Raw genomic sequence first — 18,372 nt, 5'->3', positions numbered from 1 at the left:
GGCAGAATGTTAATTATTGATTATTATGAAGTGATGAAGTAGTTGCTGTGTAATGAAATATTAAAATACCGATTTCCCTTCATGGCTTCTGAAGTGCAGGAGGTATTCAGGATGCAAATTATTGCTGTTAAGTATTAACTCTACAATTATTTATGCTCAGTCAAGTCCTACTGCTGTCTTTGTACACTTGAAACCATTCTGCTCATCCTATAAATGTTTCCTCTAACAGTGAAGTTAGGTATCCTTGCAGTCCCATGCAAGTTTATAGAGTGAGAATCTGCTTTGTCTTCCTTGACTTTGCAATTCAGTTGTAAGGGTAAGAAATATCTTTCACTATCAAAGTCATACCATGAGTTACAGTAAACCGGTGTGTTAAAGGCTTAATTCTGTTAGTTTTCTCTCTGGATAGTGCTATCAACAATCTTGATTTGAGTTTCTATTCTGGGACTTTTTTGTTTTGTTTTTTGCTTTTAAAAGCTTAAAAAGAAGGAAATGGCCCGTATGCAAGCACTTGCAGAGGAATGGAAGAAAAGAGATGAAGAGAGAGAAGCACTAGTGAAGAAGAAGGTATGAAAACTAGTTCATATACTTAGAATTTTTATAGTAATATGATAAAATACTTTATAACTACACCAAACAACAAAGAGTCCATGGTAAATTCTCAGAGCTTAATATTGAGTATGTATTTAGCCACAACAGTGCAGAAAAGTAATGTTACAAAAATAATTTGATTTGCTTTAAAATCTGGCTAACTGTATGTTTGTTTAATATCGGTGGGAAACTGCTAGGTTGTCTACCTTTTGTAATATTACCTAGACAGAATACTTCCTACACATCCCTTTAGTTAGCTAGCTTTGTCTGGAGGAGGGGTTTTAATCTCACTTGGCTCTTACGAGAGTAAGAGTAAAAGAACATGAGAACAGTACAGTTGGAATATGTTAAGCTGTGTTTCTCTCAGATCCTAGTAAAATAAAGGTTCTCTGTCATAACATCATTAAGAGCTGGAAATGTGTTTTCTGTGTAAATGTATAGGCCAAATATTATCAATACTTTAACAAGTTTTAAATTTTGAAATCTTCAGCTGTCTAAAGCTTAATGGTTATTACAAGAGAAAAGTTTTGTTGTTTGTGTGTGTGTGTGTGTGTGTGTATATATATATGTATATCTATGTATTTTTAATACAGGTGGCAGAATATACTGCTCTGGAAGAACAGCTTCAGAAAACCCTGAGAGATCTAGATAAACGAGAACGGCAGCTTTTGACTGCTGAATCAGAGGTAAAAAGTCTTTTGTCCCTTTATTCAGTTTTAATTGCACGAGTTGCTTTTACAAGTTTGTCTTTGGTTGCTGTTGGTTTTGTTTTTTTTAAGCTTTCTTATGGACAAAGCTGTGATCTGTGTACAAGAACTGTAATAGCAGCATTCATACTATACGTAGATAAGCACTAATAATTTAAAACAAAATTGTTATAACGATGCATGTTTACTGAAATAGAAGTTGGTACATTTAAGAGTTTGATGAACAAGTATAGAACTGTAAATACTGTTTTCTTAACAAAATTAGTGGAGATGTTTATATAAGATTACCATATCACAGTTAGGTTTAGTATTCTGTTATACTCAGCATTGTACATGTGTGTACAAGCATGCTTCATTTCAAGCAGTAATTGCTAGATGAACAGTGAATCAGGTGACAAGGAATGCTGGGAAGAACTGAAACTGCACTTTTTCTCATCCAGGAATGTCATAGAATTCCTGCCTTGTATTTTTCAGTAGTGACAGAACCAAAGAAGATGTGGGAGAAACAGGTAGCTATGACTGTTTCTGGATCTCACTAAATATCCCACATCTAGGGAGCAAGATGAGTCCTCAGCTAGTAATGTGGAAAGGGGGCAGGGGGTGAACTTTTTTTTCTTTCTTTAGAACAGTCTTAGTATATAGGTAGCTTGCTGTGGTTGAATTAGTAATCCAGCAGTCTCTTTTCTCCTGTAGCTCATGTCACTCCTTTTATAAGGCGCGGGTGGAAATAAACTTGGCAAGGGATGTGAAAAAGAACAAGAAAGGCAAAGAACAGTGTACCCGCTCTGATAAATGAGAGGGGAAAACTGTCTTCAGCAGACATGGAGAATGCTGTGATCTTCAGTGAGTTCTCTGCCTCAGTCATCGTGGCTAGTTAGGCTTCCCACGCCTCTTGTGTCCCTGAACCTCTAGACAGGGGTAGGGAGGTGAAATCTATCCTGATGTAAAAGCAGAGCAAGTCCAAGACTTGAAACATCACTCTAATTTTTAAGAAAGGGAGAAAGGAAGACTGGAGGAACTACGAACTGGTGGTCTTCTCATCTGTATCTGGGAAGACTATGGAACAGATCCTTCTGGCAGCTGTGTTAACATACATGGGAGATGAGGAGCTGATCGGAGACAGCTTGCGTGGTTTCACGAAGGGTAGATAGTGCCTGACCAGTCAGATGGCCTTCTATGATGGAGGGATGGCACTGCTGAATAAAGGAAGAGCAATTGATGTCATCTGCCTGAACTTGTGCAAGGCTTTTTCCTCTGCACTCAGCACTGGTGAGGCCACATCTCAAGTGCTGTGTTCAGTTTTGTGCCCCTCACTAGGAGAAAGATGTTGAGGCCCTGGAGAGTTTCTAAAGAAGGATAGCAAATCTGGTGAGTGCTCTGTAGTTCAAGTCTTATGAGGTGTGGCTGACAGAACTGGGATCGTCCAGTCTGGAGAAGGGGAGGCTGGGGGGAGACGTTATCACTTTCTACAATGACATGAAAAGAGGTTGTAGTGAAGCAGTAGTTGGCTTCTTCTGCCAGGTAACAGTGATAGAAGGAGAGTTGATGGCCTCAGATTGTGCCAGGGGAGATTCAGGTTGGATGTAAGGAAAAATTTCTTCTCAGAAAGGGTATTGAGGTACTGAAACAGGCTGCCCAGGGAAGTAGTGTAGTCACCATCCCTAGGGATTTTTAAGGAAAGAGTAGATTTTGCACGAAGTGACGTGATTTAATGAGATTGTGTTGATGATGTGGTGATCTCAGTGGTCTTTCCAGCTTTAATGATTTTATGACTCTGTGGTCCTGCACCACATCTTTATCTTTAAATTGGAGAAATATGGATTGGAAGGATGGACTATTCAGAGGGCAGAGGGTTGGTTGGTTGGTCACAGCCAGAGAGCTGTTGTCAATGGCTCTGCATGCAGGTGGAGGCTGGTGACAAATGGTGTCCCCCCGGGGTCTGTCTTGAGACAGGTGCTCTTCAACATCTTTATCAAGGACATAGATGGTGGGATTGAGTGTACCTGCAGCAAGTTTGCTGATGGCACCAAGCTGATTGGTGCAGTCAGTACAACAGAAGGAAGGATACCATCCAGAGAGACAAGGGCAGGTTTGAAAAGTGGGCCTGTGTAAAACTAACGAGGTTGTAAAAGGCCAAGTGCAAGGTGTTGCACTTGGGTTGGGACAATCCCAGGTATGTCTGCATTCACTGACAGTGACAGGACAAGAGAGAATGGCTTTAAACTAAAGGAAGCACATTAGGCCACACACTAAATGGCAAGCATTTATTTACAGGGTGCTGAGGCATTGGCACTGCTGCTCAGAGAAACTGTGGGTGCCCTGTCCTTGGAGGCATTCAACGCTAGGTTGGGTGGGCCATGGGCAGCCCAATCTGGTGGGGTGGGTGGCAGCTCTGTCCAAGGCATGGGAGTTGGAGTTCAATGACCTTTAGGGTCCCCCCCAACCTAAGCCGTTCTGTGACAGTTATCTGTCCTTTGCTTGTGTACGAAGGTCAAATCCCCAGCAGAGGGACTGGCTGTTTGAGCCAGTGTCCTGTTCTGTGCCCAGGACCTCTTTATACCACTCAGGATGTAGTTTGTGCTGTAAATTGTGTCTGACTTTACCTTCTGTGTACAAAATCTGGTGATTGATTGATTGAATGTATTTCAGTCTGAATGAAAATTACTTTTTTTCTCATACACCTTTGTCTCTATTTCGTGAGGTTCTGATTGGAGGGTTTAGGGGTGATAAAAATCTGTGGATTCTAAAGGAGTCTAGACAAAATTATGTAGAATTCACTTAGCAATTACAGTTTGAGAAATGTGCAGTTTGGAGAGATTTGTATTCAGCTAGCAGTCATGCAGGCCAGTAACATCTTTTTAGGAAATTCAATCGTGTCAAAGATTGTTCTCTTATTAAGCTCAACTAGAACTTCTTTCAGTGCTCTCATTTTGAAGAGTGGCATCTCAGTGAACTGAAGACATTGTCTTGGCTGTAGCTGAAACTTCGCTATTTCTGCATTGAAGGAGAGTCTTGAATTTTTAAATTGCTCGTGGAAAATTAAATTGTCTGTTTGCAACTTAATTCAAAAAGTAAATAGAGACACAGCACTTCTTTTTTGTTGTTGTTGTTGGCCAAGCATAGTAATTTGAAGATGATATATACAAGTTCTGCTCTGAAAGCAGTGCTTCCTGTTTTATGATGTTGGCCAATGACATCAGAGGCAGATGGTATGGCAGTAGAGGTTGACCCTTCCCACCAGTATTCCATTCCATGTTGTTGCCATGGGACAGGTGTCAGCAGAGGGGCAGTCTGACAGAATGGAGTCTGACATGGAAGTGCAGATGAAGCAAAACTGTGGAACTGAATTCATCTCTGGGGGGAAAAAATGGCACCCACTGACACTCATCTACACTTGCTGAACATTTATGGAGACTAAACAGGGGCTGTGAGCACAGTGAGGCAGTGGGTGGTGCATTTCATCAGTGTGAGTCACTTCCCCTGGTACAGATTTGTACGAGTGCAGTATGCAGGCTCTTGTTCATAGCTGGTGAAAACACATAGCTAGTGGTGGTGACTTTGTTGAAAAACACTGTTTTGTAGCTCAGAATTTGCTTTATCAAATAGTGTTATTGTGGTCCTTGTATTTGTTGTAGTTTTTTGAGGAAATAAATAGGAGGTATTACTTTCGGAACAACCTACATACTGTATGTATCAGTTACAGTACAATTTCTGTTTAATTTTAAAAAAATGAAAGCAATTTTTTGTCATGAATAAATAGTAGCTTTTTTAAGAGGCTAATAAAGGAAAGATCCTGCACCTATGGATTAATGCAGCTGTCTCGTTTTTAAGATTCAAAGAGTAAAGAAGGAGTTGCAAGCAGAGCATGAACAAAATAAGCAGGAGTTACAGGATTCTGTGCGGCGAACCAGAGAAGAATGTGCCCACCAGGTTGAACTAGAAAGATCAAAAATCAAGCAGCTGGGAGAAGACAGGCTCCGTATACAGCAGCAGGTATGTCCATTTACATGTTCTGCTTCCATCAGGCACGTTAAGATAATAGCAATAAAACCTTAAAATTAAATGTGTTAAGCAGAGGAATGATACTGAGACAAGCATATTCTGGCAGCTTGTTAATACATACTTCATTTCCAGTTGTTCAGTGAATTACATGCAGAGATCCATCTCTGTCAGTCTTGCTTAATGTTAGGGCCACTTTGCAATGCAGTCGTTATAGTTTCACTTTCTTTAGTGCTGAAGATCAAGTTATGATTGCAAGCATATGTTGTGTGTGGCTGTGATCTGAACTTTAGTGTACAGTTCAGTAACTTCTAATGAATTCCTAGCAATGAACATCTATCAAAATGTCTAGGTAGCTTGACTTTGCAATTCATTTCATGCTTTCATTGCAAAAAGATCATTTTTATCACCCTTGAGTAGGGGTGGGGAGGCAGTAATCCTGATGTTGTGATCTTCTGTTTTGAAAATAGTGCTTCAAACCAGAGGAATCTACACTGCATTCTGTTGTCCTGTGTGCTGTCTTTTGCACTAACCACAAGACTAGCCCAACTACATTTTGCTGACCACTATTTTGGAGCATAAAAAGTACTACTATTTTGGAGCATATTTAGGAACTTAGGTAGATTAAATCTTAATAAGAGTGGAATGTCTTTCGCTGCTTTTCAAAATAGACACACTACGTCAGGCCAAAAGTCCAGCTAACCTGGCATTCTGTTACAGCAGTGGCTGGATTTTGAGGCAAAGAAAACAACTGGGACAAGCGTAGAAAATACAGTTTTGCTACAACCAGGATTCCCATCAAGAGTTCTATATATCCTTTGTGAGAGGCTGCATTTTACACTTACCTGCCATCAGTGAAAGCATTCCTCTTGAACTCATCTGATTGCTTTTAGAAGGAAAAGAAAGTTTTAGCAGTGCAACATCCTGTTCAGTCCACTCTGCAGTTTGTGTATTTGAAAATATTTTTTGTTCAGTTTAAGCTTGTAGCTTAATATAAGTGAGTAATGCTTTTGTGCTTGTGCTACGTGCCATTCCTATAGTTTCACAGACAAGTCTCATACTCTTTTCCAGACATGAACCCTACTGTGTTTTGTATTCCATTGTACGAAGGCTGTGCCTTCTGTTGGTCATCCTGGCTCCCAGTATTCTGAGTCTCTCTGGTGCTTCAGGATGAAGCAACAGAACTCACTCTGCATAAGACAAAGATAAGCTTTTTAAAAATTTTGCTGAAGGAAAAAATACTGGGCTGGTTTTGTTTTTTGATTGGTTGGCATGGTTGGTTTTTATGGATTGATGGGTTGGTTTTTTTCGCTTGTTTTTGTAACTTTGGAGCCTCACTATGGGATAAGTCCGTAATGTGCACAAGCACAAAGTCCCTATTGCTACTAGTTCCCATGGGCCTCTTTTTTCATATGATTTTCAGTATGCTTTTCTGGTATTTGTTTTCAGTAAGGACTATTGTGGATTAAATTGGAAGTACTCTAAAGCATATAGTTTGATTCGTCTTTTGCCTTTTAAGGAGATGTGTAAATACATGCTTCTCCCATGTAAAGAACTGTAGACTCTAACCTGCTTGGAGGTGAGCCCTAGAATTTACAAGAGATGGTTCTTGAAACTTCCACTTTGAAGAATCACTTTCATTTCCTGAAAATGAAGGTCTTGCTTTCCTTGTAAGATTTGTGCAGTTCTATAATAGCATAACTACGTATGTGTCTCTTTGCTTTCTCACGTAAGTTCTATTAAAAATAATAAATTATATAATAATCATCAGTGGAAAAAAAAAAATTGTTTTGGAAGAAAAATTGAGGCAATTCAATTAGGAGTTCCAAAGAATCACAACACTGATACGTTAATAAAATAATAAAATAATAAATGTTGGCTTTGTAACAAAAATGAATCTTCTGAGGCATTTTCTAGCTGAGAAACATCTATTCTTCTGTAATGTTATTTTAGCAACAGAACATTTTTATTAGTTGTTTTATTAATAACATCAATACAACAGAAAAAAAGTAGCTGTTAAGCTTTTGACTTGTGTAAGTTTTTGTAGCAAAGTAGTATAATCACATATTGGCTTAGTTTTTTCCAAATACTCGTTTGGAAAAGAAAATCAAAGCTCTTTTTATGTTATCTTCATGAAAGTCTGGAAGTACACAGTGAGGGCAGAGGCACACAGCACTAATTCATTCGTCACGGAAGTGTTTGCTTCAGCCTTTTAAATCATTATTAGGCTGTATGAGATATTGGTCATTTCCTCATCCAGACATTCCTAAACAAGTTGTTCTCCTGCAATGTAGTCAGGAATATAACTTCATATGGCAGATACCGTTGTTGGCTTTCTTTAAAAGTGGTGTGTACATCTAAATAGTTTTGTCTTCTGTGCTTCTTTTGCAAGTCTCTTTTAGAAATGTGAACTGCAGTGTTTATAAATCTTCCTCTTCTGTATGAGGAGAGACTTGTTTTCTTTCTTTCTAGTGCGGACCAAAGATCCTCTTTAAAATTATTCTTATGAAAACATTAGTGTATGCCATCGCCAATATATCATTAATCACGACCGTAACTCTCAGTGTCTGTTTTGTTTCTGTCTTAATGTAGCTTTATGAAGCAGAAAATAAGTACAAAATTCTGGAGAAGGAGTTCCAGCAATACAAGGAACAGCAAAGCAGTAAGCCAGAAATACAGCTACAATCAGAAATAAATCTTCTCACTTTAGAAAAGGTACCTTGTTTTTTCAGTCTCTAGAAGCTATTACAATGGTCCATTCATTGATGAGGGAGATGCAGAATAGTCTCACATGAACCTGGTTGATTTGTCCATTTTGTTTTAGTTTTACTTTTTCCAACAGTTTTCCTCAAGCTAAATATTCACAGATAAATAAGGCTAGAAGTGGCATTATTTCTGTAGTAGCTGTCGTGTTAGAGGCCACACCAGGAAAGACAAACTTGTTTAAATAAATCACTGCGGTCATGATTTCTACTTTGAGACTCTGAGTGTTCTGTTCATAGAATTAAATGAAAAGGGACGATCTCTTGTGATGGTTAATTTACATTTATTTCATTGTGTGGGTTTTTTTTTTTTTCTTTTAAATATTTCTGGACAGAGGTTTCGTTCCTTACTGTCAGAAGCTGATTTCTTTATATCCTATGCACGTAGATATTCAACGCAGAAGATATTCTGTGCACAGCTATAGGCTGGAATTTTTGAGAGATTTGGGTCAAATTGTTGACGGAATCTTCTGAAAAAAAGGCATACAAAAGACTCTTGGTTATACAGCTAGTCTGCATGTTATTGCATGGTTGAGTAACTTCTAGTAATGCTAGCAGATGATTCAAAATGTTTCCTTGCACGGACGTAAAATTTCTAACTAAAATATTTTGCTAGATTTCTTATTTTTGCTTTTTAAAAAATGTCCATAAATTTAATGCCGGATAGTTTTTTCTCCAGTTAAAAGGAAAACATCAGTTGTCTCAGATTTTTGATAGAAATGCTTCATTTTTTTCAGGGAGCCGTGCTCTGTACTTCATATCTGTTTTCATTTCACGCCTTTTAATGCGGGAATAGTTTTGCAAAGTGCAGCCAATTATTTTTCTTAGAGTTTAAGAAGTTTTTAAGATTTATGATTTAGACAGTGAGATCAGAGATACCCACCATATACGTAGACTTTAAAAAAAAAATAAAAATAAAAATAAAGTGGTCAGAACAGAGATCTGTTTCAGAGAAAAGAATGTAACACATCTTCCATCAGCTCCAGGAAAGAAAGAAAAAAATTATACACCTTTTAAAGGCAAGATTTGTCCATCAGCATTCCTGTTAAATTAAAGCTCATAATCTTTAAACGACAAAAAAAAAAGAGGGAGTGGGGGGGGTGGAGAGGGGAGGTTACTAATTTGAGAATCTTAAATTTAAAAGGTTGCATCAGTAGATTTAGTGCTAAAAACTAATCTTTTCCTTTTTGTATAGATGGCTATCCAATAAAAATAAGGCTATGTTTTAAACAAGAAAATGTTCATGTGCCATAATATTTATGTTACGTTATATAACAGCTTTAGATGATGTTGTACGCTACGCTACATAAACACTTTTCTTAAACCATACCCTTTGTATATATACAGCTTTCAATGATTGTTACTGCTGTTATTGCTTCAGCTGATATGATTTTAATTGCTTTTAGGCTGAACTTGAAAGAAAGTTGGAGTCAGCTACCAAGTCAAAGCTCCACTACAAACAACAGTGGGCCAGGGCTTTGAAAGAACTTGCGAGGTTAAAACAGGTATGCAGGTTGCTTTCTTTCAGTGTACAAGACAATGAAGTTAATGCCGTGCTGGAAGCTATTTACGGTTACTACTAATTACTGGCAGGTTTCCTCATTTTAGTGTTTTGTTCTTTTTTGTGCCTTTGTTAAATTCAAGCTCTGAACTACTGTTTGGATAAAAGAAGAACAGCAAAACCCGTAGGAGTTTGACGTTACATTCAGGAAAGAGCGTAACTCAGGTCAGCAAAGAAGCTGAAAGCAGGCATGGTTTAGCAAAGAAATGTTCTATCTCATTCCCAGTGACTTCAGCCAGCACTTCCAGAGAAAGTGCTTTGACCATCCTGGCTATCTTGGTCAAGAACAGTCCTAGCTATTCCCGGCTTTAACTGAAATAGAGAGTAAAGATTAAAACCGAAAATAGAAGCAATGGTGTAAGACTTGGTGAGTGCTGTAACGTGATGTAAAATTGCAGGGGGAAAAAAGAAAAAAAGAAACTGAAGGTGAAAACTTTTACTCCTGCTGTTGGAAATCCTAATCTTTGAGACCAGGTGGCATGCTTTTTTTTTACCTGTTGTTTTGACAGTGCTTTTGTTCACATATATATACAGTCATAGGTATGCAACTTAAAAATACTCTCTTCAAACTTGCAACAGTAACAGCTTCATCCTCACTGAATGTAAGTGCTTTTGTCTTTTTGTGATTGCCTTTTTCATGAATTACAGTAAACATAAGCTAAGCTGTGACATGTGAGAGTGACAAGCATGGTCATCGGCTGTGACAAATGAATAAATCACTGCTCTCTGTTACTGACTAAACAGGGACACAGGTCTAAGCCTAGAGAATTCAAGTTCAGTAGAAGGCTTTTACTACCTCTCTTCACACCTTTTTCCTCAAATAAGAAATACGTTTCTTCTTAAGGATTATAGTCCCTGCTTCATTCTTTTTCTCAGAACTTTTGCTTTCTGGAGAGCGAGAAAAAAACCTTCCTTCTTGTAATTAATGACTACATTTGTTATCCATATTTTACTTTGAAGACAGTAAACACGCTGTGTAATTGCTATTAAAAATTCATATTTATTTGTTGTCTTCAAATTGATCCTTTTTTGCCTACTGATAAAAGGAGTCATGAGTTTTCCTTTCCAGTTTCTGAAATAGCTGTTCTTGGCAAGATGATAGAGGAAGAATAAATCTCATCTTTCTGATTAAGATTTCTCGAATTGCCTTGAAACGTTCAGGCTATTTTTTCTTAATGCCGTGTTGAAAAATCCCTGCAGAATAAAGGAAAAGATTGTTGCTTGCCAGATTAACACTGACTGTATATCATCATAATTAAGATTTCATTACAAGTTTCATCACAGTGGACACGATGATCTGAATTTAGTAACGTGTGGATGGTTTCAGCTGACCCCCTTCCTAAAAATCTGAGCCAAAAAATAAGCTGGCATATACCACGAGTTATTCTTCCTAAAACTTCTCTGGTAAAGAACAAACCCTTTAAAAGTGGTTACTTGTGTTCTTGTATTCCCATGCTTCAACATGAGCTTAGTCTATTGATAAAGGATTTAAGTGTATTTAAAGAGCCAAATGAAAGTTAAAGCAGAGCTGATCAAAAACCATTTACTGTGTTTTAAATATAAATTTGGAAAGTGTTGCTTCAGGAATTCTAGATCTGCTTTAGTTCAGATGATTTGTGCAATTGCGCATAGTTTGACCAATTTCTTGTTTAAATTGGATTAGTACCATGTTAATTTTGCATTGCCTCTGGTGAATAGCCACAGGGCTGTAATCTGTGCCAGTAATTTGTCACACCAAAGCTCTCTAGAGAACTATACAAAACATTTGTGTAGTGAGGATTAGACGCTGAAAGCCATATCTTAGATTGTTAATAAATGTTAATGACAAAACCCAGCTGGTAAGTCTTGGAAATGAGATCTAATGCTTTGTGCCTATTGCCAAAAAAATGTTTAAATAGAGATTTCCATTACTCAAAGGTGACCTAGTACAGTCAATTTGTGAATTAAAGAAGCATAATTCTACAGGCTAAGCGTTTAGTAAAATGCTGTTCTGATTTGCAACCATAAAAGTCAATGTTTCCTTAATTAAAAAGTTTCCTTTTACTTGGGAACTAGTTGTTAGCACACATTTCTGATGCCTTTACATTTTGGATAATGAGATACGCACTACATAAGCTTAAAAAAAAAAAAGAAGTGTGGAACTGTCAACAGGATATGCCCTGAACTTCTCTGTGTGCAGTGTTTTGAATGTTAAAAACACAGTACTAGTGGTAACAACAGCAGCAGAAAACCTCAACCGTGTGCACACACGTGTATATACGTAACCTATGCTTAACAGAATATAGAAGGCAGCTGAATTTAAGCACAGTTTGCAATGCTGAGTGAAAATAGATTTCACCTGAATGTAACCTGGCTTCTTTATTCCCTCTTTGTTACTCCTGTATTAATAGTTATCACGCTCCTTTTCAGCTTAGGAGGACGTAAAAGCAAGTTAGCCACACGTCTGTGTTTATGCAGGTAACTTCCATCACGTCCACGGGCTTCAAAACCTGTCTTTTAGTGTTTGTTGGAACCTACATAAGCAAGACGTGCCGAGTTTTATGTGTGCAAGCACTCTTTGTGAAATTAATTAAACCATTTGCACAAAACTGCAGAGGTCTGAACTCGGTACCTGTAAAAAAGACAAAACCCACTGTTTTGAAACAAACACCAAAGCTAGCAGAAGTGTCATTTTCAGCAGCTGATCGTCCCTGCTCGTCTCAAAGCACATGCATGCATATTCAGTGTTCTGGGAGAAATGTTTTTTCAATTAAGACTTTTATTGCTTTTGTGACCTACAGATCTGTTCAAACCAATACCGATGCGTTCATTTAAAACAGTGTAGATCTTATTGGCGGGCTGACATTCACTCTGTCTTCTCTGGTCTCCTGCTTATCCGCTCAGTAATGAATTTGATTAATTTATGACTAATATAGCAAAGGATGGGATATAAATCTTTGCTTTAAAAAAAAAAAGGGGGGGAGGAGGGGGGAAGGGAGAAAACAGTTGGAGGTCCGATTCCTGGTTAAAAACTGTGTCTTGAAACCATCCAGGCCCTCCTACTGACTTGTCAGCTCTGGGTTATTTTCAGAAAACTTTATTTGAGTTCTTTAGCTTCAATCGTAAGTTTTCCCACAGACTTGCATGGTATGTGTGAGTGGGAGATTGAATAGTGGCCGCTATTTAGCCATTGTTTAGTCTAGTGTATGTATGTTTACATCTCCCTTTTGGATTTATAGGCAGCCATGGCAAAATAAAGATTGCGCTTCCTTGATTGAAGAGCCTCTTAACCAAAGCACCTGGTGGCTCAGAGGGGTTCTTTTACAATTTGGTTGTAATTGAAATTTGTGTTTTCTTAGTGCTGGCTAATTTTTATTTAATGTTGAGTGTTTCTCCGAAACACAAGTTAAGTTCCCACCCTGCCAGCCCTAACACAATATTCTGGTTCTCAAGGACCATAGTAGGCATGCAAACTAATGAAGAAGAGCAGTAAAGCAATGAAGTAAATGATCTGATAAATAGTATGTGGCTTCAGGGCGTTGTTTGGCTTGACTCTGTTAGAAGGAGGAGGCACCTATGCCAATTAAGAGTATTGCAAAAATAATTTTCAGATGGAAAAATTAAAAGTAATTTGCAGATGGTCCTCCTGCAGATGGTCACGTGTTGTTTCCTTACTGTAGTATCGTGGGTGTTGATACTCAGGCTGTAATGCAAGAATTAAGTCTGCAGGTTTCTAGTAGGTCTTACCTTCTATCTCTATATAATAATAAGGAATTCTTCCTTCCCTCAGGCTGTAGCAGATCTTTTTGCTGTCTGTGAGCTGTTACTCACCCTACAGCTTATGGCAGACTTTTGAAGGAGTCAAAAAACTTGTTTTGGGAAATATATTTCAAATTTATTAGGTAGTGTGAAGCGTGTAACTTAAATTATATAAAGGATCCATCAGAAATGAGCCAGCCACTCATTTCTGTCCTTGCCACTCGCCTTCATGTCTTAGTTCCTGAGTTGTAACTTAAGCTAAATGAAAAGAAATCATTCCTCCGAAAATACTGTTGATTTTTTTTTTTCCTGTTGAGTGTTTTCTGGTCTAAGATGATATTATCCAGGGTCACTGTATCGCGCTTTTTAACATGCTACAAAAATTACTGTTCTTCAGTAGGACAGGACTAAAATTAACCTCGTTTCCCTCGTTATTCCCGAACAAGAAGGTGATGGATGTTTTGTCATGTTCACATCGCAGTTGTATCAAGTCATGTTAAAATTCCAATTGCAGGTTTCTAGAAAGAAGCCCCATTCAGTGTTATCTTTGGAAACAAAACGTACTGGGAAGGTTTTTCTCCTTTATGGAGAAAAGGAGAACAGAATGCTCTATATGTTTACCCTCACTTCCCTACAAACCCAGGAATACTGTCCTGAGCAAAGGATGTACTCACAACTTAGCATAGGCCTTTGTTCTGAATACTCAGAGAATATACTTCTTCACATGTTCACTTCTTTCATATTATTTTTTCCTTTTGCTATCAGTCTGCTGTGGCAGCAGAAAGCTCTGAATCACTGAACTTTCTTGCCACAGAGAGTAAGGTACCAAACTGTAATCGTAATTCTATTCCCAGGCCAACACTGCTGCGTCTTTCCTCTGAAGATGCAACTTGAAGAATCTTTTCAAAATCCTACCTTATTAGATGTGAGAAACACCCTACAGACCAGAGGACTGGGTTTCAATACCTCCATTCAGTACAGTCCCAGCTGTTGGGTTTGTATGTATTATGTGCTTCATTTTAATCGACTGAAGCAATAGGCAAGGGTGCCACTTTCTCCTGAGCAGCTGAAGTCTTGCTGTGCTAATAATGAGTGCTCTACTGTTTGCATTAGCTTTCCAGTACTTGGTTCTCAGGTTATGTTTGCCTGGCATGTGTTCAAAATAATTGTCTCCTGCAATTACTGAGACTTAAACAGAACAAAAGAAAAAGAAAATGGACAAACTCGCGTTCATACCCAGCTTCCCATGACAGCAGTGACAGTTTAAAATTGGGTATGATTAGGTCATGAATTAACTGAGCTGAAGAGCAAGTTTTCTTTCTCCAGATAAGTTCATCCTTTCCTCGCAATCTCTTAACAATTCACTGGACTGAAACTAATCATATCTACGCATCAGCATAGGTAAAAAAAAGAGAAAATGACTTTAGAAGACCTCCTTTCTATAGAAGATCTGGATTCATTTAAGAAGACGTCTCACCGTCTGCAGCAGCATGGGTTTCTTCCTCCACATAAGGCCTTTTGCTTGTGAATTGCACTCTTACATAATCTTTTGAGTGGCCTTCATGGTTCTCACCACTCTCAGATTAAGCCAGCAGGAAATCTAAGCTACAAGACAAATGCATCTCAAAAGCAGGATTTGGATACGCAGGCTGTAGTGTACAGCAGTGTGTATTTTCTGGTAGATCAAGTTTCTTCAGGCTTAATGTCTGATCAGGAAAAGTAGTAGCTGGTCACTTGATGCTTTACCTACAGGGACAGGCAAGTAGAAATGTGTGGACGTGTATAGTGCAACAGTTGTTCTGAGGTTAGATAGAATTTAGAATTTTAAATAGAATAACAGTTTAATGTACTCTAAATTTTCTGTTCTGTGCTTTGCTTTAACTACTGACCTCAATAACTTTTCACTGAAATCTGGCAGTATTTTAATTTGCTTCATTTTGAAAAGGACTACAGTTTAATTTGGCAGGTCTAGTGAAAGCAACACAAACAGCGATGGTTTCAAATCAGTAAATATTGATCTGCCTCCATATTTCTGTGCTTCGGACAATCAGTAATCCAATGTGCTATCTTCATTCTCTAATTTAGCTGTGTTCAATTTCTGCTGTATTGTCTTTCTAACAACCCAGCTCGGCGTGCATCATGAGCAACATGTGGTGTTACTGCCAGTAAGATCACTACTGCATTGCGTGCTTGAAACTTGGCTTTACTGTCTGAAAGCTACTTACTGCCTACATAGCAAAGAGTTCTACTGGTCAGTCCTGGATGTTTCTAAGGCTTGTATGTATGTGTGTGTCTGCTTGTCTTTTCCCCACTCAGTTTAATAAATAAGAGGGAGGTGAGGTGGAGGGTGGTTGTTACTCTTTGGTTGCCAGCATCAACTGAATCGATGGATTACATGACCAGTTCGTCTTACAACTTCGTGTTTGGATTTCTCTACAACTCTGGGATAGATATCTGTTGGCAAAAATGATGTCTTACTGTTTTCTGTGCAGGTTTGTTGGTTTCTGTTATAAAACCTGACCTACTTCAGTCTGAGACTGCGCCTCTTCCATGCAGCAAAGTATTGATGGGAAAGGAAGGACTTTATTCTTATCTTTTCCAAGTGCTTTTTCTTTTTTTTATACTTCTATCCCCTATCAACTGTAGAAACTCATTGGCAAGATTCCTCCTGGTGGGCTTTATTACCAGCATTTGCTCTTTAGTCATTTTGGCCCATCTCACGGAAGTAGCAGCGTTTAACGTGCCTGAGTGGTATCTTGGATTTAGTATAAACATAAAATGCTTTGGTTACGTTCATCCCGTGATTTCATCTAATCTGGTATGAGTGTTTTCCATATTTCATTGTCTGCTCTCGTTAACAATTAGAGCTTTTGCTTATATCGATTCCTTGTGAAATGTGGGTTTTCTTATTATGTAATGGTTATCAGCAAGGAGTTCTGAAGATGCCTGTGGCTAAGATGCAGATTGACGACAAGGATTAGATTCTTCCAGAAAGTATTAGGTTGGCTGTATAATGAATATGAGCCTGTAGAAGAAAATAGTTTTCTTTTGCTGCAGTAATAAGTGTAAAACTTTGTATTAACCATCAAATAACTGAGATGAGAATGATGTCAAAATTAAAAGGTATCAAAATTACGCTTCACAGCACGTCTACATGCAGGAAGTTTGTATTTGAGGCAGGATATTAGGAAGGATTTCTCTTCAGGAAGTGTGATCAGGCATTGGAGCAGGCTGTTCAGGGAGGTGGGGGTGCTACAGCCCCTGGAGGTATTTAAGGAAAGGGGGGATGAAGAACTCAGGGACGTGCTTTAGTGGGCAGTATTGGTGGTGGGTGACTGTTGGAATAGATGATCCTAGGGTTCTTTTCCAACTGTAATGGTTCTGTGACCCTCCTCTACTTTGTTTTGTGTCACTACAGGATCAACTGCCACTTCACCTCAGGCTTTCTTTTTCATTGACTGTGTTGAGTTAGTACACAAGGTCCTATCGAAAATGACTGGGAGGAGAACAAGCAGAGGACACAACAGTGTCTTGCCATTAAGACACTGTTCAGCATCACAGAATGATAGGGGATTCCAACCCTAGTTTTTCAGCTCTATACACGATGCTACAGCAAAAAGCAAACTTAGAACCAAGCAGACTTTTAGAATAGGTAGGGTAGTTGGATTAAATGCACCAAATGAATTATCTGAGGTTTTGCATAGATCTGGAAAACAGTAAAAGGAAACCTTGCCAGGGTTTTTAAGTTTTCAAGGCTTACTTATTCAACATGAATTGCAACTTTGGCAAGTCGTCCTTCAAGCTTTGATGCTAGATATTGTGGGGGCCAGCAGTGGGAATTTTCTGCAGCTATTTAGCATTTTGTGTGCCTCATGCGATTTAATATATATATTTTTTTATTATTTAGTAATATATCATTTTGTATAATCTGTAATTTAAAATACTATCTAGCAAAAGAATAATAACAATCTGAGAATCTTCAGCAGTTCAGCAGTTTCACCAATCTTCTATTTACAAGCTTTAAGCTAGTGTTTGTAGAGGAGGTTCGTCCCACATTTGCTGTTTCATTAATGGAAAGCTATCTCTGGCTGTACTTCAGGTGATCTGCTCTGGATAGGTTTACTGCAGTTGTAATAGTTTTACAACATCGTAGATAACAACAACTGAGACATCTTGTTTAACTTCTGCATTTCTACTGATACTGGAAACCTAACTGCTGTGATTTCTTTCCTGAAGTTTTGCTTGTGTTGTGATAATAAGCACTTTCACGTAGAAGCGTGCAGTTAACTGGGTTGTTTTTATCCTTTCACACATCAGCGTGAACAGGAAAGTGCAATGGCTCGCCTTAAAAAGCAGCAGCAAGAGCTGGAGCACATGAGGCTGTGCTATTTGGCAGCAGAAGAAAAAGAGCTGGGGAAAACAGACCGACAAGAGCTGGAGGATATCAGAAATGAACTTAACAGGTATTGGAACACTTACAAGACTCCTCTTTTTCCTCTCTTCTTGAACTCTGCCTCGAAATAAGAAAAGGTTCAGTTACATCAGTTGCAATTGGCTGTCAGTCCAGTAAAAGGGTATGTTTTGGGGTCCCTTAGGTAAAGATTGCATGTCTATAAAATGCAACTATACTGTAGTATACTGTAACTATAGAAAATCTATGCTTAAAGCCACTATACGTGGGTTTTAATGTTGTCATAGTTGCAGAACACCAAGGTTTTTTGTTTGTGTCTATTCTGAACCTTCAGGTCTAGACAGAACTGCATTACAGGGGAGGGGTGGGGAAAAACAGATATTTATCCTTATTTGGGATGCATTAAAGTTTCAAATCTGTCTGACGTTGTCCTCCTATACCTGTCAGCATGAATGCTGTACATCAAAACCTTGTAATTCGAGTGGCATTTGCAATAGCAAAATAGGAGCCTTGATAGCAATTATTACAGTTATGTACTCACTTTAGAGAAAGGTACTCTGGCTATCATCTTAATACCCCACGTATGGTTTTTTCCCTTAATTT

General features: G+C 38.4%; 1 protein-coding gene across 14 annotated transcripts in view; it reads left to right on the top strand.

The window, feature by feature from the left end:
- Positions 1-18,372, top strand: part of CEP120 (centrosomal protein 120) — a 52,752-nt gene that overhangs the window by 17,350 nt on the left and 17,030 nt on the right. For 13 of the 14 annotated variants that reach the window (XR_003072319.3, XR_003072315.3, XR_005842721.2 and 10 more), the window contains 6 exons: positions 478-567; positions 1,185-1,277; positions 5,130-5,291; positions 7,890-8,012; positions 9,466-9,564; positions 17,676-17,821. Coding sequence is in view for 4 of the 14 variants with exons in the window: in XM_040655844.2 (XP_040511778.1) it covers positions 478-567; positions 1,185-1,277; positions 5,130-5,291; positions 7,890-8,012; positions 9,466-9,564; positions 17,676-17,821 (713 nt within the window). In the remaining 10 variants the exon portion in view is untranslated. The remainder of the gene's footprint in view (positions 1-477; positions 568-1,184; positions 1,278-5,129; positions 5,292-7,889; positions 8,013-9,465; positions 9,565-17,675; positions 17,822-18,372) is intronic. The other variant, XR_005842724.2, reaches the window with a different exon arrangement.

This window comes from Gallus gallus, chromosome Z, assembly GCF_016699485.2.
Source record: "Gallus gallus isolate bGalGal1 chromosome Z, bGalGal1.mat.broiler.GRCg7b, whole genome shotgun sequence".
NCBI lineage: Eukaryota > Metazoa > Chordata > Aves > Galliformes > Phasianidae > Gallus > Gallus gallus.
The sequence above is the reverse complement of the archived record's forward strand: the minus strand, read 5'-3'. Positions and strand labels throughout refer to the sequence as shown.